This window comes from Thunnus thynnus, chromosome 5 (genome assembly GCF_963924715.1).
Source record: "Thunnus thynnus chromosome 5, fThuThy2.1, whole genome shotgun sequence".
NCBI classification, from domain to species: domain Eukaryota; kingdom Metazoa; phylum Chordata; class Actinopteri; order Scombriformes; family Scombridae; genus Thunnus; species Thunnus thynnus.
In genome coordinates this window covers 12,010,683-12,037,152 of record NC_089521.1, presented here as the reverse complement: position 1 = coordinate 12,037,152, position 26,470 = coordinate 12,010,683, and the positions used below count along the sequence as shown (strand labels likewise).

The window sequence follows — 26,470 nt, the reverse complement described above, 5'->3', positions numbered from 1 at the left end:
CTCTGGTAAATACTGATTCTTGTTGAGTCGGTAAAATGGAATTCACTAAGTAATAGTAAGTCAGGTATACTGTATTTTATGTAATCGAATGAATTTAGCTACTTTATTGTTGATATCTTGTGTCTATTGATTTATTGTGTCTTTATTAAAATGTAATGATACGTTTAGGAGATGTTAAATGTGGTATTGTGTTTTATTCAAAATGTGTCTCATCTTTAAAAAGCCTTTATCCAAAAACAGGTGTTGCAAAAGGGCTGTTCTATATTTGAACATGATAATAAGCCATTTGGCAGTGAACAAATCTTACCTTGGGCTTCTTGTAGAAGCCAGACAAGTACCATCTCAACACCTGTTTGATCCGACTGTATGCGCTCTCCTCCAGTGCAGCTCTGTGGCAGGAAAGATGGAAAGGTAGTGAAGAAGATAAACGAGACAAAATTATGACGATAAAAGCAGATGATAAATCCTAGTCTTTATCTGTCTCTTAAAGAAAACATTACAATGTGTCTACTCATATGCAAACATGCACAAAATATAATGACTATGAGTTACTGACTGTGAGAGCAGATCAGCGTGGTAGTAGTAGTCAGACAGTTTGTCCAGGAAGGAGCGTGGTTCCAGGATGAAGGTGGGCAGCACCACCTTGGACAGGTCCATGCCCGGCCGCAGCTGCTTCAGCAGGCCCCAGATCAGACCCTTGTTCTCCTCTGATACAGTCTCCACCTGGGATGACTCCCCAGCCTGAAGTAAAACATACAAACATGAGTACACAGTGGTGTTTTTTTTTTTTGTTTTTTTTTTTACAGAGCCATATATATATATTTACATATTGAACTTGTTGCCTCACCTCAGCCATCTCTTCTGTGCTCTGCTCTGTGTAGGCTGTGGCCTGTGACCCGGGGGACAGCTCGTCTGATTGGTCCATGTCGCTCTCCTCTGTCAGCCTTCCACCATTCTCATTTGCTGTGGTGTCCCAGTCATCATGAGCCTCGCGCTCCGATTTGTCTGAAAAGCCATCATGGTCCATGTGGTGATTGCCCAGCAGCACGGTGTCATTCAACCTGACAGTGACAGAGGAGAGATGAACATCAAGGTTAGAACTATATTAAAAGGACCAGTGTGAAGTATTTAGTGGCATCTAGTGGTGAGGTTGCAGATTGCAACCAACTGAATACCCCTCCCCTTCACTCCTCCCTTTCAAGCGAGTAGGAGAACCTACAGTAGCCGCAAAACTCTCGAAAAGGCCAAGGGCTCTCTTTAGAGCCAGTGTTTGGTTTGTCCGTTCTGGGCTACTGTAGAAACATGGTGGTGCAACATGGCGGGCTCCATGGAAGAGAACCCGCTCCCTATGTAGATATAAAGGGCTCATTCTAATTTAACAAAAACACAACGATTCTTATTTTCAGGTTATTACACACTAATTAAAACATACTTATGAATATTATATTCCATTTCTGCCAAGTCCGTACTGCTAAATGCCACTAAATTATGCACACTGCACCTTTAAGAAAGAACTAAACCAACCCTGATTTTCAAACACTTTGTTGTTACCGCACATCCAGTCCTTGAGTCAGCTCAGAAACATAGAATCTGAATAATCAGAGGATTTAATTAGGTGCATCCTCCATTGCAGATTTTGTACTCTGATCTCTGACTTAACTTAATTTTAACTGGTATCATATATGGCTCTCATAATGATAGCACATCATTACCATGTATAATTTAATTTTATTGAGAATGGAAGCTTGAGGAAGTTTTATTGACCATGATTAGACATTAAAGATGATTAATGTGACAAGACATTAACATCACAAACATCTTACTTCATTATAGCTCTGTGCTACCGAAGCTTTGATGATTGCCTCGTCACTACGGCAATCTACAAACAGCTGAAACCATGACGCAGATTTCTGTGAAAAACAGAATTACCTGCCATGAACCTTCAAGGCTCTGAATGGCCTTTGAATGTGTTTTGAATCTGTGATCTCCTCCTCCTCACAGCTATGATGAGTAAGCACACTGTGTTAGAGACTCTCCACTTTAAAGCCTCGCGGGTCTGAATGCATTTAACACATCTGACCTGTCTGGTTGCTAGGACAACCAGACCACACACTACATCCTCATCCTCCCCCATTTCCCGCCTCCTCTTGACCTGGTCTGAATGTCACTAGTTACAATCAGGGGGCACAAACATGATAATATTTGCACATGCTTGTGTATTACATACTTACATGCACGCACACGTACGCACAAAGTTGAGAGACAACTAATTCAAAATGCGTCCTATGCTGAATTATCATTTTCATGCTGGCCAATGTTCCACATAAAACACAGACCTCAGATCTGAAAGCTCTCTAACAACCAGAACAAAGTCTAAAAAAAAAGAAAAGAAGAAAAACACGGAGAAACAAGTCACGCATCAGCTCATAAATGGCTAAAGAAAGGAGAAGCGAGAATGAGAGAGAGAGACAGACAGAGGGGTGAAATCGATAGCTAAAAAGGAACATCATGGTTCCAATCCTACAGCCATTTTACAAGTCAGACAGTGGACGTCTGTGTCCTCTGTGGGTGCAAACATCAAGAAACACACTAAGACACCTTTAAACAGAGACGGGCACACAAGTAGACAGACACAGAATTTAAGCAGGTCTTAATCAAATGCATACTCCGCTGGTTATAGGATATAGAAAAACAAGAACAGGACAGCAGAAGACAACTGTAGTGTCTTCTTTGCTTTCAAAACCACATTCAGTGATTGAGTAATGGTCACAGAAAACAACGAAACAGCTTATTTGGCAAAACAACAATGGAGGGCAGTTCAATTTTCGAAATGCCTGAAGGCTTGACAGACTTGAACAATTACATTCTTGCATACTCTGTGAATCACTAACCAGCCAGTCATGTTATTTATTAACCCAAACACGCCCTGGAGCTGAGGCAGCTTTCCTTACCTTAAAGACATAAAGCACAGAGACAAACTCTTCCTCAGGAATCAAAACACCACCGATGGTGTTACCAGCAAATCCACACACAAGCGCAGCCTGTCCTTGTCTCTTCTCCTTGTCTGTATGTGTGAAAATGTTTTCAATCTAGTGTCTAAGTGGTGCTGTTTTGTTTCCTCGACTCCGGCACACCTGCTTCCTGAATGTGTGTGTGCGTGTGCCAGTGTTTGTGTGTGCGGGCTTGCAACGGCTGTGTTGCTGCAGTCTGTTTCTGGGTGGTGTATGGTTCACATTCTACTCCATCTTCCTGCTCTTCTGTCAGTCATGTGATCATACGGGCTGCTCTGATTGGCTGGAAGAGGAGCAGGAGAGGAGGGAGAGCTGGGATGGATGGCCAGAGGGAGGGTTCAGCCACAGAGGAAGGGGGGTGGGGAGGAGAGGGATGTCTGATGTGTGATGTAAACAGTATACAAATGACGCTCACTTTCAAGCAGAAATGAGAAAATAAGTAAGATGCATAAATGCCTACATTTATGAAGACTGAAGAAATGACAGACAGACATGCACACTCACAAGCAGAAGCATATAAAAACACATATTATTACATATCTATAACTAGAAATATAACAAATATTGCAGATGCAAAACTAGGATTCGGTAGGATTTCATATAAGTAGATCTATTAACAGAGGCTACATACACACCGTGGGTGGGGTCAGGTAATATTTAAACATTTGGTGTAGCTCACAGTTTTACAGATTTCTTGTTACAAAACAGTAATTCTCTTCATCACATTAATTTTGCTCCACATTCAGACTTCAGAACAGTCACAGTCATCTTCTGTTTAACAACTAATAGGTTAGCTGCCTTGATTGAGGGTACATTAAAAGCAATTATTGAGGATCAACTTCTCAATCACTTTCCTATTAAGGATTTCCTCAATTTAGGCTAAAACAAATCTGCTAATAAAGCTGTATTTGTAATATTTTATAGACAATACATGTCAGTGCAATATCAGGGCCAACACATATGACAACATGAAAACATAAACTGCTGTTTAGAAGACATTTTCCACACTGCTCAAGTCTTCTCTGTTCTGCTGGTATGAAAATATTCTGCCCAAGTAAAGCAGATTTTTAACTGGTTTTACAAGATGCTACTCAAAACACTTAACCAAGCAAAGATGGCTACCAGAAGTCTACTGTAAACAGTGTTTGAATGTAAAGATGAATGATTATACAAGAGGCACAAACTAGGTCAACACCACATTATGTTTGCACTGCTCCAGCAGAGGAGAGTAATTATAGCCCATATTTCATCAATGAAAAATTACACACCATAAAAATACCACTACACACACACAGTCATGTTTCCATCACTTCAGAGAACGTTACATTGACTTACAGTCCTAAACCTAACCACAACTTACCCTAACCTTACCATAACCCTAAACTTACCTTAACTTTAAACCAAGTCTTCACCCCACATGTGACTATGTAAACAGATTTATGTTCCCACAACATGAGGAATATCTGGTACACACACACACACACACACAAGCACTCGCGCTAGCATGTAAGTAGGCCTACACATAGCATTAGCTACAATAGACAGAGGAGCTCCATCCTACAGGATTGTGAATGGCATTGAGTGCTGGTGAGAAGTCAATTTCATGGGCTTTATATTGTTAAATGATGAGTGTATTGTGTAGAGTCTACTGTACTCTCTTATTTTTGATATACTTTTCTGTTTAGCCTCCAAAGTTTTGAAGTTTCTATTCTACAAAGATAGTTTTTTTCTTAAATTCAGCATTTAATTTCCCAGTATGAGCATTGACTGTATAAAAATAATGGACATAGCCACTGTGATGTCCCTCATTGGTTTGTGGACTCCTGTTATGAAGCCTCGAGTTTGGCATTATGACCTCCGCCATCTTGGTTTTTTGGAGCCAGAAGTGATTAGAAGTGACCATATTTGGACAAGAGTGTGGAGCTGGGGAGGAGCTGAGGCCGGCCAAATGAAGCCTGGTTGCCGAAACAAGTCACCTAGCGGCTAGCAACCTGTCACTCCAAGCAGCCACGCCCTTAATTATGCATAACTTTAAGCCTTAATTAAATTTGAATGCGTGAGTTATAAAAAAATTCACTCCTGTACAGTTGTCATGAAAGGGGAAATTAGCTATAGAAACCAGAAGCATTTTTGTACCAGGCTGTAAACACGATTATTTCTGCTGTAAAGTTGAGTATTTTAACATGGGAGTCTATGGGGACTGACTCGCTTTTGGAGCCAGTCTGAAGTGGCCATTTCAGGAACTACAGTTTTTTGCACTTCCACATTGGCTTCATTTATCAACCGTTTGGTCTTGTAGGGTAATAATGTGTGACTGTTTAGCCTTTTTAATGGTTACAGATCAGATTAAACTAAACTAAATGACCTGAGACCTGTTTTCTCTAGGACAATTTTCTAACATATAGGACAATGTAAAGACTGCACAGCATTAAGGCGCAAACGCACTGAAAGTGTCTGATGCACACATTTTGAAGAACACCTATTGTTTTAAATGGCTAAATGCAACCAAAAGCGTTATAAGGCACATCAAACCGCCTCGTCAAATGAGGACCCAGCGACCAAAGCTGTTTTTTCTGCAGCTGAAAAGAGAGAGATGGCAAGAGTGAGCTGAGAGCACCAGCGAGCGTGTGAGAGAGAGACACAGCGCAGCGGTGGCTGAGTGATTCATGGCGGTTACGTTCTAAACGAAATAATTAACCATCAAACAGATGATTTACTGTGGAAACAGATGCTCTTAGTTTAATTTTCTTCTGCATTTTTCCTTTTCATTCATTAATACTAATGCAGTGATAAATACAAAAAACAACAGGACAAATCTGTGTTGGTTCTGTGGTGATGGCATTTCAAATCTGATGCCTGTAGTGCGCCATAGGAACATCAAATGACGTGTGTCAAATGAGGTGCGTCAATAATTGCTCTCAGTGAGTTTGGGCCTTTACTTTTCAAAATTTTCTGTCACTACATGACCTCAAATCTCACCTGTGTTACATCATTTGACACAGATATGAAACAAACTGAACAAACTGGAAATGTTGCTAACACAGCACACCAAATAGCTAACACTGCTAACTTGTGATATTCCATGGGGGGGCAGTGTTTTGAATTTAGTAAATAATGCTCCCCTCCTGGGAGTTGATTTTTCTTCAGATGTTATTCTGAGCTGACAACCAGAAAGCACAGAGACTGTATTTTGGACCTACCAGCTGGGAATTTCTGACTTCTTCATGAAAAATACAGCACAAATGTGTTTGGTAGCAATGCCAGCGTTCTTGTGCATGAACTGGCAAGCATAAAAACTTTGAGTGTGATTGCGGGAAACACAGATCATCTGCAAACAACAAATGATGAATGCAAGATGGAGATAAATTACATCTGAGGGTGTATGCAGCTGTATCGCTGTGTGTATTACTCACTGTAGCAGCTCTGTGTCTGTGAGTGCGGTAGACTGCAGTAGGTGGAGTATATGGGAAGACTCTGATGATGTGCTGATATCTCCTTCTCTCCCTCCTTTGGCTGTCAGCTTGTAGAGGCTGGAACAGCTAAGAGCCAGCTCCAGGGCATCCATCCAGCACCGGCCTTGAGAGACCGACAGATTATGGAGACAGGGAGGAGCACCTTCAATAAATTTTGCTCATAAACAAATTGCATCTAATTACATTACACATGCAAGAACGTACACTTCCAGCGGAAAGAAACACACATAAGCCTCACCGTCAGACTCAGAGGTTGCTCTGAAGATTAGGTAGTTGCTGGGTAGAGGCTGCGTGATCGAGCCAACATTCTCTCCTTTGGGACCCTGAGCATATGGATCAAACAATGACTCACACTTAATGCCACCTTAGTCATGTTGTTCCAACAGAAACAAATGGCTCTCGCATAATAAAGCACTAAACAGGGAAATTATAAATTAAAAATACAAAATATCATTGTAAAAAAACATTAAAAAGATAAATAAAAATCACAGACTATTAACAAAACTATACAGAATTTGCAGAATGAAACAAAGTGCCAGTGAGTCTACAAACATGTCTAACCTTGACAGCCCAGATGGATTTGTCCAGTGGGTGGTACAGTTTGAAGCAGAAGCCATCCTTCTTGGAGGGTCTCTCGATCAGCTTGCACGCGCTGAGCAGGATGGTGCCCACCCAGTGGTCTGCTTTGGGGGTCTTGTAGATCAAAAGGACTCCAGGCTTCAGGGCACACCACAGCTTGGTCCAACTCTTTAAAGAGCCTCGGATCTAAATAAAGACAAGGGATGAGGAGGTACACAATATTAGTATCCGAACAGAATGGGAACATAAGAAATACAATATTGTTACACATTACACTACAGGATTAACATGCTAGATTCAAAGAAGGGTAACTGCATGCTTTGTAAACTAAATCTATAAATGAGCACATTCTGAGCTGTAGAATTGTTCCTGTGCTGCAAAATCTATTGTAACAGTGAATGTGCAATTTACAGCTAGGATGATAATTAGCAAAAGGTGTAAATATCACACAATACAAAGTCTGGATAGCACATTGTTGGTGTGACTGCAGAGACGATCATTATTCTGGGTGTAAAGTGTAGCAGCTTTGTGCGTCACTGCTGAGACATTAACCCTGCACCTTTAGCCAGTTGGACATGATGACAACACTGGGGTCCTTTAGTGCGCTAGAAAGCTCTTTAGCTGCCCGTTTCTTCTCTTGCCTGTAATTCTGCTTTTGGACCTGTGAAACAGGGGAAAAAAAACATATGAATGAGTCATCAGTCTTACTGGTCAGAGAGTGGATCTGAAAGTGCAAACACTAGGTGGAAGCAGAGTCAAACTAATTTCATGCCGCCATCCTGTTGCCTTTGGTTATCTTTAATGTGATTCATTGTTGGTTATTTGAAACGCTTCACAAAAGGGCACACATTTAAAATATAATTGGAAGACATTTGAAAAGGTTTCCAGATGGGTTGTGTACATGAAACCCTCCAAGCTAACAATGGAGATGCTTGAGTGCTAAATTGTACAGATTTAATGATAAACCCCATTGCACAACATTACTCATAATTGTCTCAGGCAAGCTTTTTCAGTGCGGAACAGGAAGCGACGTGTACCTTTAGTGACTCCTTCCGGGCCAGCTTCTCTGTCGGGGAGGGGCAGTCCTTCTCAAGACCATTAAACATCCTGGACTCAGACTGGAGGAGGGAGGAAGGAGAGAAGACAGTCAGTTAGGATGAAGAAGAAGGAAAACAGAGGCTGTAAAGGATTTAAACTAAATACAGGAACTGTTTACTATTACAACTCTGCACCTATTTAGCTCGCCACCCAATGACTGTGCAATAAACTTTGCAGCGCTATATGTCAAGATATTATTTAACAAAAATGATTGATTGTAAAAATGGATTGTGAAAGCATAAATTAGTCCAAATGTCAAAAGTACAGAAAAACAGTTATGTCATTTGCATTAAATAAAGCCAATAAAGCGTTTGCCAAGTATCACATCTGTTACACTAGTGGTTTGTGTGCAGCAGGTGGGTGGCCCTTTCCATCAACAAGGCAACTTAGTAGGCAGCCAGTTCTGGTGATGTGACCGTGTAACCACTGTCTTCCTTGGTAAGACAACAAAGGGGAAAGACTGTTTGATGGTCTCCACCGATCAGCAAGTACAGATTATAGTCTCAGTGGTAAATCGTCCTGTGATTTCACTGTGATATGTAATTACATAAAGACTTGTTCTTTATGGACTAAACCAATATGGCTCGCAATTTTATTTGGTGAGCACACACAGGCACTTAGCCGTATCCATTTGTGGTAAAAGAAGCCATTCTTAAAGCATAGTACATAACTACAACCTAATATAAATGACAATATGCGAGGGTAAGGCTTCGTACAATATCATATTGTCCCATAAGAGCTTCTGAGATGGAAGAAAGGGCAAACAGCCAGCGATGCAGCTGCGCCTGTGAATTATTCCACATATAAAATGGGCCATATTGCGAGACGAGGTGAGGCGAAGCGACAAGAGGAGGGGAGACAAGACAAGATGAGATATCGAGTTGTCCCTGTAAACATTTATTGACCACTCCTAATTAGTATTACTGAAAAATGGAGACAGATTGTTAGAATTAATGCAACATAAGCAAGAGGCAGCACTAGGACAATTAAGGTCTTGGTTGCCAAAAATAAATAGCTTGCGGTGCTGAAGACACAGTTCCCACCATGGCCCTAACATATAAAATCCCAGTTGTTGCATGACTACACTAGTGCACTGCCATGACTTTACAATGTAATTTATTTCTGGCATGTTAATGTGGATTTACCCAAAAATTAATTTATCTGGTTTCTATATCAATTGCACTAAATGTTTTAAACTAGGAGAAAATCACATTCTCATATCCCATGACCCATTTCTAAGATGCCCTAATTTTACTTGACTTCCTCTAAAAATCTACTTAAATATTTGTCTTTGCACATCTCAATAATCCTTTATATTCCAGATTTTCCCTTCACAGAGGGAAACCTGTAAAACCAGTGGCAGGTCGGTCTAGTTCTAATTCTTGTTCACATTTCAGGCTGCAAACAATCAGAGGAAAAGAAATCATCATAAAATACAAAAGACTGTGTGCTCACCTAATCAGTCAGTTAGAGTGAGCTGTTGAGGAGCTGCCCAATCAGGAACTGTGTTCTTACCTTGCTGCCTGGTGATTGGGCAGGACTAAGTTCATTACTCAGCATGGAGAGACCGTTCCTGTCTGTCTCACTGCCTGGTGGGAACCCACAACACACAGTCACATACAAATGAACTCAGTGCATAAACCTGCTGACAGACAATTAAAGCATGACAGCCCCAAAAGCAGCTAATAAACAGCAGCTGAGGTCCACTGATTTGTATGTGAGTAAGTACAGTACAGCACAATACACCATCATTTCACAGACTCCACTAGCACACATCACTGAAATATCATCTCTTGTGAGATTCATATTCTGCTTGTCAGCTTCTGGCCTTTTACCTGGGCTGAGGCTGTAGAGGTCGTTTTCTCCTCCATAAGACAAGTTCCTAGTGAGGGAGCGGGGGTCAATTTTGGGTGGGGAGGTGGCGTTGGGGCACAGAGAAAACCTCCGCTGGAACAAACTCTCCTCCTTCATCCTGACAACCTGCTTGTCCTCTGCAAGGGGAGGAGAACAGAAGGAAGGAAGGAAGGAAGGAAGGAAGGAAGGAAGGAAGGAAGGAAAAGATGAAAAAAAGAAAACAGAGGGATGGAAGAAAGAAAATCCTGGTTAGAACAAAATACTACTTTCAAGATTTTTACATGCATGCAATCCTTAATATAATGATTTATAAACATTTCAGTGAAGTGATTCATCCTGTCTATAGCTCTTCTTCTCTTGAATCTGATCTTACTTGTTGTGTCTCCCTGCATCACTGACTCAGAGCTCTCTAACTCCATCCTCACTCCTTCTCTCTGTGTATCTATCAGTCTGTCTGGACCCCTGCCCTTTCTATCCTCAGACACGAACAAAGACCTACTGTAAGACGACATGTCAGCCTGTCCACATTATGTCAGCCTGTCCACATAACAGCACTGTGCATGGCAGTGACAAGCAGTTCAGACTGCACATTGTCAGTGTATATGACAAATAGCGTCTCCGCCCATATTCGGCCACTCTGTCCACAGAGAACCACTGTCCAAGACGACGCCCCACCACCGCTACGCCGCTATCCTCCCTGTCTGCTTGCATCAACAGGCTTCAATCCACATATCGCTGCACCCGAAAGTAATGCTGTTTCTTTAGTCATTCAACTAATATCCACAAGGATCCCGTCTACTGAGATGCACATCTTAGCACATGTGAGGGCAAATGCAGCTACAGCAGATGAGTGCAGGATCAAGCTGTGACTCTGCAGCTCCATGCTGTCATTGTGCTGCTGTTCTTAATTTACAGCAGTGAGTGGATGAGTCATATTTTTAGACCACCATGCCCACATAAAAGAAACTGCAACAAGCACACACACACATAAAAGCAACCACACACATATTGTATGCATGTCTGCACAAACAGGGGGTAGACAGACCTGTGTCAAGATTTTTAGTCTTCTGTGAATCTGTGTGTTCTTAATGACAGAGATGTTTTTCTTCTTTGATCCCCGGAGACGCAATGACGTAGCACTTGTTTCCTCTCAGCCTATTCAGTCTCTTCTTCTGCCTTCTGTTCTCCTCTACCGAGCTCTGTGACTATTGACAAGTTGTGCACTATTCATAGTAGTAGTGCCGTACCCGTTCAAAACATGCCTGTTTGAAACCGGCCGATTGCTTATTATTTCTTAAGAACCACATATATATGTATCAATTAAAAACGATAAGGATTCAATAAATTTGATGGTTTTAATCCAGACAGAGATTTCACCAGTGAGACTAAACTGAGGTTGAACTGTAGAGGCAGTTTATGGCCTTCCATTAGTTGATTGTGCTGCCAATCAAACATGTCTGTGCTCCTATTGGCTAGTTTTACTGCCTTCGGCTCTGTTTTTTTTTCTCCTGTGTGTGCTCGTTCCTCTCTCTCCAGCAGTTTAACTGAGCGGGGCACGTGTCTTTGTCCCGCTTAGCAAGTCAGAGCCCAGAAGCTCCACCCTGCTGTGATGTGACGGTGTTTATATCAAACAGCCCCGCTGTACTCAGATAGGGAGCTGAACGGCTCGCTGTTTGCTTGTTTATTCACAGTTTATGAACATTAAAAACATGTTGCGTGTCCAAATTGCACCAAAAGAGCGTCTGTCTCCACTGTAAATTACCTGTTGAGAGTTTGGTTCTTTATTTGAACGTAACCGCCGTGAAACAATCAGAAAATTACGTATTTCTGTCATTCACACGTTCCACTGCTGTCTCTCTGTCGCTTGCTCATGCGCTCAGCTCGCTTGCCCTCCCTCTCTCTCTCTTTCTCTCGTCTTTTTTAAAATGAGTTGGGAAACCCATTACAAAGCTGAACTTTTAACGTTATCAAATGAAAAGAGACGTCCTTCCCTCCTCTCATGGCGAGGTTGTACAGCTCTGATCACGACATAGTCGTAGAGCCCAGAAGCCCCTCCCCGCCACTGCAGAGTGGCGTGGCTGATAGCTTGTTTATTCAGAGTTTAGGTTTATTAATATTATTTGTGCTGTATGTCCAAATTGCACCAAATTCGTCACTGCACTCCCTTTGTTCCCCAGTAATGCACCCGCCAAGTGTGGAATTGATCGGATGAACGGTTCAAGAGATACACGAAGGACATACAAACACGCACACACAGACAGAGATTCCTTCCTTTAGTGGATAGATGTTATTAACAACTGCTGAGGGTCACGGCTGTTTCCAGACAGATCATTATGCTCATTCAAACGTGTGGTGAGCTGATCAGAGCAAATCGGAACTGACGGTAAAACACTGAGGTTAATGGAGCGTAGCTGTTACCACCTGGGTCTGTCTGGACTGCCACACTGTGCTCTGCTTAGATCAATATAATCCCATTCATTTTCTCTCAGTGCACAAACACATACAGTAAGACCCTCTGACTTCCAGCCTACAGAGCAGTCTCGCCTACAAGCCCTAAATTATAAACATCCAAGAACAGCATGTTACATAAAATTCATTCACAGAATGTTTTTCACAGACTGATTCATCATTTTACCCTCCCACACTATTCAGCTGCAGTTGCGATTCAAGTGAAGAATGTCAAAAGTCCACATACTACCTGTATTGAAGTCAGGGTAGAAAATGAACTTTTAAAAATGTGAACATCTACCACCCACTGACAGATAAATGTTCAAATTCACCAGCTTCTCAACAGTAAACCATTATTTTGTGTCTGAAATCTACCAGCCACTTTAATATTTTACCAGCATTTGGCTGGTGGCTGGTGCTAATTTCCCACCCTTATCAGAGTTCGTTATAAACTGTGGCCTAAACTGGAAATTGGAAACCACACACAGTGTTGGAGGAGTCTTGGTGGTTAATAAACTGCACCTTCCTTCTTCAAGTACATACATGTACATATTAAATATACACAAGCCCCATCACACATCCGTATACCCGTAACACCACTCCCTGCTTCCTTCGTTTTCTACTCTCCCTCTGTGACTCATTCTCTCACCCTCCTTACTCCCTTCTTATTTCTGATCTTGCAATACATCCTGTTCTTTTCTTCCTCCTGCCCTCTGTTCCTTTGTCCTTTTTAAAGAGCCAGCTATGAATGACTGAGATACGAGAGAGAAAAGGTAAATTTATTCTTCCAAAAAAGGAGCCTTATTTGTCCTTGTGGGGCAGGTCTATAAATAGCATTCCATTGCTGCAGTGCATGTGTGCATGTGCAGTACAGTGCAGAAGCTTTGGCGTTACACAACGGTAAACATAATGGGCTGGCAAACTGTACATGGCTGGAAATACACACACATGCACGTGCGCACGCACACACACACACACACACACACACACACACACACAGAATTAATACCACTTACAGTACAAGCCCTGGGGTGGGTCAAGATGTTGTGGGCAGACATGCAGACCGACAGGACAAACCAATCACAGCTGGTCTTCACAGCTGCAGGGTGGGATTCGTTGGGGGGGAAAAAAAAGACTGACTACTGTGTGTATGAGCGCATTACGCAGTCTAGACTGAGCGTGGGTGTGGCGTCCACGCATGCTTAATGTATTTGTGTTGGGAGTCCGTCTGTCAGTTGAGCATATATAGAGGACATGCCAATAGTGTGTGTTTGTAGAATGACGCAATTGTAAAAAATGAGTATGTGGATGTGCATACGTGACCATGTGCATGTGCCTGCCTTGTTGCTGCTGACTCAAGGGAGGATTAGACATGCACACGATGCAGCGCCAAAAGAGAGAGAAAATGCTCCTCTCCAACTAGCCAATCCCAGCAGCAGTGGCAGAGCGGGCCGCATTGAGTGCGCATTACTCATAAACACACAAACACACCTACACACCAGCAGTGGCACTTGAGTAACAGCCTAACTACATCAGAGGTGGTGGAAAAATATTGATGTTTGAAAGAAAAAGCAAAGCAGATAAATATCGGTTTGTGCGTGCATCAGTCTGCCTTTCATAGCAAAATGCTGGCTGGCTGGAAAATGTTCAATGCTGAAGAGTTCCAACAGCAACGGTAATATTATACAAAACCAAATTATTAACTCCTGTTGCTTCAGTCTGTGGGAGGTCCAAGAAACACTCTGCACTTCTGCTGCTCTACCTGTGACACTAAATCTACACTGGGTGCATCTGCATCTAGTTACTGTGGGTCAACAGATTAAAGTGATGATATGATTTCAACTGACACGCTGCAACTTCTTCATAAAAATGTCTGTTTTTCAGCTTGCCACACTGACATGAATATGAACACATTCAATGTTTAAGATGCTAGTGCACATTTAAAACTACATGAAAACACACTGAGGTGTTTTCATGTCCTGATATAAACTTTGGCTAACCTCCAAGGTTAAGGAGTGCAGTGTTGGCCTTTACAGAAGTAAGAGAACATGCAGTGTGTGTAACAGAGAAGGTGCCACTGTGAGGGGAAACATAACTTGGCATCAACATCAAAAGGACTCATATATACATATCAGTGTGGGACCAATATCAGTGTGGCCCGGATAAACAGATAACAAGCCAGAAATGAAGAATATACTACTGAAACTAGCAGAAACATTAGAAGAGAAAGTTTTTCACGGTGAGTGAAATATAAGGTCTTTTATGTCACATTAGTTTAATATATTGAAAAAGGAGAAAATGTGAGCGCAACATATCCAATGAGAATCTATGTAGAAATTTCAGCACTATTTTGTGTCCTCTAAGCGGTCATTCTACCCTTTGAATGACCTCATTAACACTGAAAAACAGCATGTGATGGTGCTGACTTTCCCCGCTCACTGTACACAGTTCTTTAAGTTCACAAGGATAGGCTAACATTAACTTCATCCACCACAGTCATGCTACATAGTAGCTCAGCTAATATTTACCCAATGATATGAACATCTCGTGGAAAAGATAACAGCTAAGTAGCAGCACTGGGCCAGTCAATAACACACATTCCTATGTCACACATTAACCTTGAACTATGAGTAGAAGGACAGATAAAACAATAACGGCAAAAGTGTCTGACCCACAGTTACCTTGTCGAGGTAACAGCATTGTCACATGGGGCATGCTCCTTTTTAGTAATCATTACACCAACGGGGAGGAGGAGGGAGGGAGAGTAGAGGGTGATGTCTGGAAGGGAACATGTTGACATGTTCAAACCTGTATTTTGGTAATATGCTTGACTGATCTAACTAGCATAAATCTCTCTGTGGGAAACACATGGCTGGAGTATAGATGTACTGGCTGATAGTAACCATGGCTGTACTGGGGGAAAAAGTATTTGTTTTATCTTAGTTCAATGAAGCCCTGAAGCTTTTCGCAGCTTTAGGATCAGTAGAATAGACTTTTATAGCAAAGCAATTTCAGATTAACCCAATCCACACCTAAATTCTACTCAAAAACACTGTATGACAATCTGACTGAGTTTACTTCATTTACTCAATACACAAAGACACATAAACACCAAATTGGACCTGAACGGAGGATGGTATCATGCTGGGCTTAAACAGTAAGACAAAGTCTATTTATACACCAACGCAGCTAAATTTGAAAATGTGGCTTTTCCTGTCCATTATGGTCTTCCTTCCACTCTGAGCAGAAGTTTTTCACACCCAAAAGCTGTTTATTTAGAAAACAATCCCAGTAGATAAATCTGGAGACGATCTAATGCTTCCGCATGTGGAAGGGAAAAGGGAAGCTTTTACCAAAACCCGACGCAGTCAGGCACTCTGCGGCGGTAATGTTATGACACAAACTTTGTGTTGTCTTCAACTTTCTCTGTCAAAGTGTTGTTATTTCCTTCTATTTATGATAATGTTCAGATAAAACGGTGACAAGATTAGCCGTCTCCATGAAGCACTGCAGGAGCTACGGTGGACTGTTAGCATACCAGGGCTGCACTCAAATCACATTTCTATATTGATACTCTCTGACAAAAGAAACTGAAAAATGTGTCAATATGAATAACAACATAAATATCATATAAATAATATCAATAAATTATGATTCTGGCTATCTTGAAACACAGATTACAACTAAGAACGCACGCTGTGTCCATCCCACTTCTCTCAAGTACAACGTAAGAGACTTGAAGAGGAAAGGAGCAGTTTCAGTGTGGACAGCAGTGTCCTGAGCTTTTTTCCAGTAAGTTCACACTGAAAGTGTGGTTACTTTTTTGGTTTACACAGTGTCCAGTAAACCTAAATTATACTCTGACACCAAACCTGTCAACAGTATTGCTATTTAAGGTGATAAATGTCATATGGAGTTACTCATGTAAATAGGGTACTCATGTTGGCCCTTCACCCTCTGTCCCTGCTGCCCATTCCCCTCAAGTCTCATGCCATAGACACACACACACACACACACACACACACACACACACACACACACACACACACACAGTCAGAATATATTTCACTAATTAAATACAGCTGAATGTCAAAAAAATAGTACATTTCAAGTATAACAAGTCTATAAAATGAGCCAAAACTAGATGTTTGTTCAGTTATTTTCACAGCTGACTGAACTAATTTCACACTGGCTCCCCCCTTGGCTTCATAGACTGATTTTCTGATGCTTTACCAGTAGCTCACAATCTTACATCTCTTTAACTAGCTTGCTATGCTTGCTAGTGAACAAATATACACAAATGTTTGAAATATACCTAATCAAAATGAGAAAATATACATCCTCAACACCAACCCCCAATTTTCAACCTGACTCGTGGCCCATTCAAAAGATCTTTATTAAGCATGAATTTTGGTCATATTCAAAAAAAAAAAAAATGGGTGAAGGGTGAAAAGTGCACAAGTCTTGGTTCAAGAACTACTTCAATGTCAAAGGGAGATTATGTTGAGAGAAAGCACAGAATCACAATGTTGCTCCCCACACAAACATCTGTACATGCGTGAAAGTTAAGTGACCGCCGAGTATAAACGTGGCCTTGACAAGTAAACTTTGCTGTGCGTGCGTACGTGTGTGTCTACATGTGTGCTCTGCAGTACGTGCTCAGCTTGTGTGTGAGAGCACTGCAATACTGACAGCCAGCATCAAGCAAGCTGTTGCTAATATGATGGCACAGATTAAATCCAGACACTCCCTCCATCCTTCCATCACTTCATCTATCCTTCACCCCCCCAACCTTGTTAACCCCTCCCCGTCTCCAGTGACGACAGGACTAATGGATGGCCATATGACCTAGATATACACCAATAGACTGTTGCCTAGCATAATATGTGCATCAACAATGAACACTGCCACATTGCAGTCAGACTGCTTTAATGTGGTAGACACAAGGGAGACAAGAGACATGTGCAGACATTTGTTCTTCCATTTGCTCATGTGCGGTGCATTTCAACCGCTTCTCCTTCTACTGCTGCTGCAGGATTGCTCAGACTCATACATTGTTTCTCATACAACGTCCGTCCGCTTGATTATTCCTGCAACAGATACATTTTTTAATTTCTCATCTATTGCCACTTCCTGTGTGGCATAAATTCTTAAAACACAACTGAAAACTGAGGAAAAGGCAGATGGTAACTATATTCTTTTCTAAATACAGTCATTATCATCAATGAAAATGAGAGGAAAAATTAAAACAATTGGTGCAAAAACATTCTCTTTAAATAATAATAATAAAAAAAGAGTAATATATGAACTAACTCAAACAACACGATTACTGTAAAACCAGATTTTATTTTCATCTTTTAATACAAGATGACCCTTGGTTTTCCAGACTAAGCATAAAAACACTAAAACATAAGTTTAAAAAAATTCAGGTCAAGACATCAGCAAAGCCACCCACTAACACACTATTTAGTTAAATGACTCCATTCAGTCAATAACACACTAACACTGGCCCACGGTCGCTCCCAGCAAATAAATACAGCTACTATGACTCAACTATGGAGATAGAAATGTTGTTAGTGTCCACAAGATGGTTTCAGTTTCACCAACTTGTGTTAAATAACCGTAGTCCAGATTAATACTTGGAGCGAGTAGCTTTAGAGGCTGTTACTGAATAAACTTCCTTGTCTGAGAGATAAAGACAGCACAACTAGGTCTACTGTTACTGTTAAAGAAAAGGAGACACATGAGCTAATTTTGTGACACTCTGTGGGAGGATGTGTGGTTTAGTTGATCTATTCTTGGTCTTGCCGGGGGTGCAGGTATATTTTAAGGAACTCACATGGAAAAATGCCTTCCAGCCCGACTTCCAATTTGATCTGACTTAAAATAGGAAACCCCCTTTCGTTGTTTGGGATTGCAGTAGTCCATGGCAATGGCAAACCTTCTCCACCCCCCAGACCTCCACCCTGTTCTACTAAGCATGCTCCTCCCTCATGCTGCAGTAATGTCAACAATTATAGAGCATGTAACTATTAGGCTATATGACCACCTACTAATTTTCTTCAAGGTCTTGCTTATCTGGTGGAGCACTGAGAGGAAAGGAGAGGGGCTAAAGATTAGTCAGCTGTTCCCTGTGCTTCAGGTTAGACTGGCAAGGAGACACAACCTCCCTTGGTACACACAGACAGTTTCTGAAAACAGAGGCTTCTGTCAGGGAGAAGGGAAAGAGCAAGGTAAACATAGCCTGAAAATGAGACCTAGAAATCCCTACAAGGGGGTGGGAAATGAGCACAGAGTCTGGTTGAGGCTGTGGGTGATAAGTAGGTGCAAAGATTAACCGACACATGTCTGAAAGCAGATGCCGAGGATATGGCTACATCGAAACAGAAACACAAATCCAAAACAAATAACAGGTTTCAAAAAAGATCTCTTCAAGTATGTCTCTCTCTGTGCTCCTGTGCCTCTCCTGTCGCCCACCAAACATTTTCAAAGTTTATATTCTTGACTGTTTTGATAAAGCAGTCACACTGTATGCCTTTTATAATAAAACTGAAAATATGTTTGTTGATATGGTCCAACTTTCAACAGCAGAATCCAATACGATCCTAAAAAAAGGCCACCTCTTCTCACAGACTCATTATTGTACATGGACCTGCTTTACTTTGAGATATCAATCTCTAAAATGACGAACAACTGTCGCAACACTATCTGGAAGAAAGTCAAAAATGAACTATTGAGCATTGATTTTGAAAGACCTCAGACTGTCATTTCAAATCATGTTCACATTTGTTTTCATAGAAGACTTTTTATTAGAGAGCAGGAGAACAGACCAAGCCAGCTGACTGTCTAGATGGTTGGATCCAGGCCAGGGGTGGCTTTGTGTGAGAACCAGCCTTAGGCAGGCCTAACCAGGCTGATGGAAGTAGGCCTTTCAGTGGTGCCAAGCATGGCCCCTTTGTTTACATACAAATGCATCAACACACAAGTGCACATGCACATGTCTATAAACACACAGACACTGGCTGTAAAGTATCAGAGGACCTAAATACTTTCTTGAATGCTTTCATTTTCATGGTGTCCATTCTCTCTGAACGTTAGGGACACTCTTAGTACAGTGCCACTTTAACAACTTCCGCCTTTCAGCAGATATATACAGACATACAGACACGGATCCAACAGCACTTGCTACATGAAGATCAGCCTGCACACTGATTCCCACATACAGTGCATGCATGCACACAGACACAAACACACACTGACACAGACCTGTAGTGACTAACTAAGCTGTGAGGATTAAAGACACACTGTGGAATTTCTGGTCAACAAACATGGTAAAGCAGCAAATTATTCTACTGATTACTCTAAAGATTAAAGATAAAGATTTTTTGGGGGGTAAATATGAGAGAAATGAAATAGACCATGTCTTTACCAAATGAAATTATAATATTACATATTTATGTTATTATTTATCTAGCATTACAGTAAACAGTTAAGTTATGATACCCTGTTATAAAAACAACCTATAACTTACAAAAATGAAAATTAAGCATTCTTAAAATAGGACTACACCAGTGGGGTTTTTTCTCTTTAACTACATTAATAATACCATATTTCTATGTTCCATTTTGAAATACATGCTGTACAGTTTTAGGTTTTTGGATATTTTCCTAGCATTCAGGTTGTCAGTTGTTGCCATCCATTTTCATACCATATGAAACTCAACTAACAGAAATGCTTGCTTGAATAGTGAAAGTGCGTTCATTTCTATTGTAAACATAAATACACTTTCAATCAGTATTAAACACAATGTGCTGGACTGGTTTACCATAATAAATTCTCTTTCTATCACTAGTGAGAAAAGAAGTGGGCTGAGAAGACAATGCTGGAGAGGGGACATTCAAAATGATAGCTCAAAGCAGCATGACTAAGGAAAGTGGGTTGTTAACATCAAAGCTGATGATCTGAATCTCCTGCCTGGCTGGGAAAATCTGACTAGGACAGATCCAAAGCTAACTTCCTCTCTGCCCTTTTAATTTTCTAACAAAGTGCCCTTCAGCAAAGCACTTAATCCTAAACTACAACTGGGAAGAAGCTAATGAGTGAACAGCAATTTACTTTGTATTTACAACGTCAACCCCAGCTTTCATTGTGTACGTGTTTGACAGCATTGCAAGATGTTGCTGAAAAATACGAGGCACTACGAGAAAACCAATGGGTAAATAAAAGTGAAAATGGAATATATGTCTTGGTAACGCATAATTGTGTTCATATGCCAAAAGAGCAATTTCTTCATGGGGGGCAAAAAAACGGAGTTACAGCAACAACTTATTTCCAGCTAAGGCAGCCCACTGCCACATCGACCTTCTTTTCAGCTCTAAATACCATTCCTACATTTCTACTCCCAAATCTGAAAAGGTCAAGGTGATAAAAAGCAATGTATCAGCCAATTTCACTTATGGCATTGCACCTTGAGTTATATATAGCTAAGGGCGATGCAAATTAGATTCTTTCTCTCACTCAACTTCAAGTCACTGCAGCGATTTAAAAGCCTTGTTACATCTCTTGACAAGGACTTTTTATAGAGCTGAAAACCTCTGTGGCAGAAAAGGGAATAATAAGCTGTGCAGGTTGCATAGGAAGAGAAAGAGAAAATGAGCCTGTATCTGATTAAGCCGGCAAAGGCTATGAAGTGTGGCCCTCAAGGGAGTGAGTGTGGTGGTGAGGGTCTGTCTGCTGGTGACACACGAGGTGTGAGAGGATGGGAGGAAGATGTCTGCCGGCAGAGACCTGCAGGCTGCTTACCCTGACTGGACAGAGGGAGGGTCATTAAGCAAAAGATAATAGATGACAAGGTGTCGGATAAATGTCTTTAATTAACGATGCTAAAGCAAAGAGCAGTCCAGTGGAAGGCAGAGGGCAGGAGCCCCATTACAGACTCCACAGAAATTCATTTAATCAGTGGTCAGCTGCCAAATATGACCGAATCACGGCTTACATCTTTTCTGAAATGAAATTTTATTTAGTCATTTGTCAATTTTTCCTGTTTATCATGAATCCCTCAATCATCTCTTTGCTTGGCAACACTAACATGCTGCTCCCATCTTCCCATCAGTCCGTGAGTTGGTTGTTAAATACTAACTACATATTTGAATAAATATGAAAATGAATAAAATACTGTAGCTATAAGCGTAAAAATACAAAATAAATGCAAGACAAATGCATCGCCAGCTAAACTGTGGTGCAGCATCTATAAATAGTACTGAAACTGAGCAAAAAATGTGCCTATCTGCCCAAACTGAAGCTACAGAACATCATGAATAAACAATCAGGATACAAAAGCAGAGGATCTAGAGAAAAATAAACAAAAGACTAAAGTCAAAGTCTGAGCTGTCAAACACCCACACAGTAGGACTAGGTAATATCACCTACAATCAATACCATGATTAATTGTTACCAGGGGTGTAAGTGTACACATCTAGGGTCACAGTTCGGTATGGTTTCGGTAAAGTAGAAAATATTTTGGTCCTTCATTTTGAAAAATGTAAACATCCAACAATGGCTCGCTGGTCGTAACTATTACTGAAACAGTTTAGTTGTGCTGCAGTGGAAAGGGAAAACAACTCTTCTGTTTCTTGCAAGGAGTCAGGACACCTGCTGACAGCTGCTTTATGCAGATTTATTCTCTAACTGTATATAAAGTAGTAGAAATGCGATGTTAAAAGTCCATGTAACTAAGAATTGCAACTGCCTTATTTGAGCTGGATTTAGTCTCTTCCTTGTTTGTTTGATGTTCATATTCTCTATCTGTTGTGTTTTATCTCTATTTTAACTGTCACTGATGTGCTGTCTTGACCAGGTCAAAAGAGATTTCGATCTCAAGGGACTTCCTGATTAAATAATGAAAAAAAAAAATTTATCAGTAAGAGGGATCAAACCACTACTTTTACTTTCATACTTTTTAACTACGTTTTTCTCACTCAGAACTGGTTCCTGTGCTGTCGACATGCTGTCTGACCACCACAGATATCAAATGTTTTTATCATTGTTCTGAACAGCTTCACTCAAAGGTGGAGTGAAAACCCGACCATCACAGAGAGGGGAGGGGGGACAGGGAGACGCCGTGTTGTTTCACTATGGAGATAACGGAGCATGTTTTAATAATAGTGTTGCACTCTGTCAGTGTTATAGGTCTCTCATTTGTCAATCTGATGGCAGCGACGCTACAGGGTAACCACGGTAACCAGGATAATTTGGCTAAGTTGGCTAGCATACACCCATAAGCATGCTATAGCTAAGTGGTGCGCTGCCAAAACATTCCAGGTGGAACTCATGCTCTAGACTTATTGTTCCGCACTTTGGACTTCGTGGATTAATAAACTATTTTGACAGTAATTGTTTGAGTCATGGAGCGTATTCTTCATACAACTGCATGCACCAAACCATAATATCCGTACAGTTCGGGACGAATACACGTACTGTTACACTCCTAATTGTTACATTAAGTAACATTCACCTCAGCAACAATTAATTAAAACAATAGCTTAAACACACCTGTGCACAAGATTGTCTATCAGTGCTGAGTAGATTAATGCTGAGTAATATTTAACATATTCAGTCGTTAAGAACACTTTTAGGAATTTGTTTGCTAAAACAGGAAAATCAAAGAGGCTACGGTACGGAGTGACATTATTTTAACACACGCTTGTGTAAAAGACTGTTTCCTGTGTAACGATCTGCTTCAGCCTCCAGAGTGTAGTCGGGGAGCACAAGAGGAACTTCTTTACAGGCTTTTCTATTTTTAGACTGTATTAACATTTGGCTTAGTTTTGTTTTGTATCACGGTGACTGAAGCCAAAGTGTGCACAAACAACCAACGTGACATCTTTTGTATGTACAAGCTCTTTCTTATCTCCACCCCCCACGGCTACATTTTTCAAACAGTCGTTTTGTCCATCTGGATTAAATGATTTACATCGCTTAGCACTTTAAAAAACAAGTTGGAACAATGCTGACTTGACTTGTTGTTGTACATGCAGGTACATTGCAGGGGTCTGCAACTTGATGTGAAATTTGTGCAAATAATGAGCTTTGCGTTGAACTTAAACACAACCTCGAACCAATTGTCAAGTGCTGCATAATCACAGCAGCAAATGTAAATAAAAACAAGATTCATGTGGCTATTCACACTGCTTTTAAAAGTTTTGTGTTAGTCCAGACCAGTGTAATCATTGTAATCGCTTCAACACTATTAAACATGATCCTTTTCACAATATCGATGTTTCTTATTGCCTTCAAGGTTTTATCTTCCAACAAAATAGCTGCAATGCTGCTTAGAATCCAACTTTCAGGTCGTCAGTAGGTGAATGCACCATACGAGCAGACTTTTCAAATTAGTCTTCGCTTGCAACTGCATTAGCTGAATCCATCATCAGAAAACTGAAATCCTAGGCGAGATCAATGAGCTTCTACTCTCCTCCCTCTGATCTCAGCACATAGCTCCTCCAACTCCTGTTCCCAGCAAGCAGCGGTGAGAGAGAGAACAAGCTAACTCAACCCACTTCTATAAACTGCCAACTTCTCTTATCTGGGAAAAAAGAAGCTCTTAAAAAAAAAAAAAAAAAGGAAAGCTGGCTAACCACTCTTTGTGTTGGACTGCTGGATGCTCTCACACACACAACCGAGATGAATGGATACTGCCACAACAAGACTTGCTCGCGATTTTAAAAACATTTAATGGGAAACAACTGGGTCAAGCTTCTAGGAGTGCAAGCTCTGCCACTTGTCCAAGCAGTTACTTGATAGTCGTGTCACAAACCACCCCAGGAGCTAAATAAGCGTAATGTAATGAGGCTTCCTCTATAGATCTAATGTTGTAACAGCCACTGTGCTAAACTCCTGTCATGGTGAAATCAGCTCATGCTTGTCCAGCATTTTTATCCCTATCAAGAATGTACTGACATTGTTAGTTGTTTGTCATTTAAACATAAGTTCCGCCAGGATTACATACATTCTCTGAAATATGCCAGTTTGTCACAGTTCTTCCTGCAGGAAAAAGTGTGACAAAGAGAGAAAAGCAGATTGTATTCAGCACTACTTCCTTGCAGGGATGTGAAAATGTCCCTCTGGTGTTTATAGTGCACATTTTAGTTGCTCAGCAGTCGTTGCATTTGTGATGGAGTGCAAAGAAAGCTTTCTGTCTGAGAAACTGGCTTATTTTGAAATATCCTAAATAAAAAAAACAACAACTACTAATTTTTTACAGTTGACAGCTTTTACAATATTATAATCAACAAGTAAATGGTCAAATGCAGCATCACTGACAGACATCAAGTTCATTCTTCTAAATAAGTGAAATTTAGCCCTCTGGTTTGTCTGATGCTATGAACTTTATCATTGGGCCACGCTTCCTGTCTGCCAGCACTGATTAGGTACTGATAATTAGGGTTTTGGTCAACAGCTCAACACTTCCCACAGCCTGTCAACACTCCCTCGTTCCTTATCTACCACCTGCCCTCTTTCTGTCGCTTCATCAATCTCACCCTGACGGACACTTTGCCGCAGCTCCGAGGCTTTTCGCTTACAAACACACAAGCTTATCCCAACCAAGTGTTAATTGCGACAACCTATTAAGGTAAACAGGAGACATGGATTTTAACACATAGTAATGGCTCTGCTAAAGATGCCACTTTGTTTTTCCTTAAAAAAGGCAGTTCAAGCGAATGACATGAAGCATGTCTTGTAATATCTAGCCATGCAGACAATTTCAGTTTTATTAGTCGAGGTTTGAAATCTGAACCACTTAGAGTTCTACCACCATCCTAATACAATGGAGATCCATGTTTTGTAGTGTTATTTTTAGCTGTCATTATGCTGTTTCAGAAAGAATAGTACAGAGTAACAGAGTGCTTTCTGCATGTCACTTATACATAAGAAAAGTCTAAGATCAAACACAAAGTCCACTCTCCAACCATTAGGGACACAATACATAAAACATAAATCTATCTCTGTCTCTTTCAGGGTTGATCTCATTAAATTACACTTTGCTTTGCTGATCAAAAGAGACTGCTGGATAGTCTATTTTCTGTGAATGGACTTCTACAATACCCAGTGTGGATGCTATTTAGCATAACTGACACTTCCTGTGATTTATTCTGCCTGACATCCAATTTGGACTTACTTTTCCTTTATATTCATTATTTTAAGGTCAGGCCCTAAACATATAATTAATCTTTCAGGAACTGGCTCCAGGCTAACATTAAGTAAAAAACAAATTATAGGCTGCTAATTTAGGGTATGACCTATACATCTCGTGCCATCCTGTTCCTCTGACTGCATCTATGTTATGCAATGCTACTGCTACATCAAATCATATGTTGTTCAAATGATAAGCATTAGACCCTTAAGCAAGACTAAATATGGAAAGGAGAGCAGTGCTGCTATTGACACCATTTCCCATATTTGTATTTATCTTGCTATCTCTCTCTACAGCAAGTCAATGACCGGGTAAATCCAGTTTTTTTAATTTAATTAACAGTAAATACAGGCTCCCTACTCTCCTTTGTTATCTGGTCATGACACATGTATTTTTTTATTCAAATTTTAGATCTCAGTGCACAAGAAAAAGAGAAAGTAAAGGTGACATTTCAGTATTTCAGCATGTACCCTTTTTCAGTCAATTAAATACTGAAGTGAAACCAAGTTTAAAGTTGAGCCAGAGGAGATAATGAATATAGAACATGACAGTTTTTAGCTTTTTGCACTTTCTGTGCACGGTCCGCTGGCCAAAATCACATGAACTTTTTAAATTCCATGCTCAGTAAATGGACACTACAATGTGTGCACAATATTAAGCCTTATAAATGGTATACAGAACAGATAAGTGCACTATCTGTCAGTCGACAGAAAATATTTATCTTTACATCATAGTAAATCAGATAGTCTGACTGTGTGTGGCTTTTAAGGCAGCCAAAAACGAGATACAATAGCCGGGGTGTGAACTGCTGAGTA

The 26,470-nt window shown here is 40.7% G+C and overlaps 1 protein-coding gene across 3 annotated transcripts in view; it reads right to left on the bottom strand.

Annotated features, from left to right (window-relative positions):
* Positions 1–26,470, bottom strand: part of osbpl5 (oxysterol binding protein-like 5) — a 51,854-nt gene that overhangs the window by 7,286 nt on the left and 18,098 nt on the right. The window contains exons 3-12 of one of the 3 annotated variants that reach the window (XM_067589267.1): positions 9,997–10,152; positions 9,677–9,750; positions 8,101–8,181; positions 7,623–7,724; positions 7,046–7,249; positions 6,723–6,807; positions 6,425–6,587; positions 848–1,061; positions 557–741; positions 308–389 (exon numbers count right to left, since the gene is read on the bottom strand). In XM_067589267.1, the coding sequence (XP_067445368.1) occupies positions 308–389; positions 557–741; positions 848–1,061; positions 6,425–6,587; positions 6,723–6,807; positions 7,046–7,249; positions 7,623–7,724; positions 8,101–8,181; positions 9,677–9,750; positions 9,997–10,132 (1,326 nt within the window). In that variant the 5' untranslated portion in view covers positions 10,133–10,152. Of the gene's footprint in view, positions 1–307; positions 390–556; positions 742–847; positions 1,062–6,424; positions 6,588–6,722; positions 6,808–7,045; positions 7,250–7,622; positions 7,725–8,100; positions 8,182–9,616; positions 9,649–9,676; positions 9,751–9,996; positions 10,153–26,470 lie in introns of those variants that run through there. The other 2 variants (XM_067589269.1, XM_067589270.1) reach the window with 2 other exon arrangements.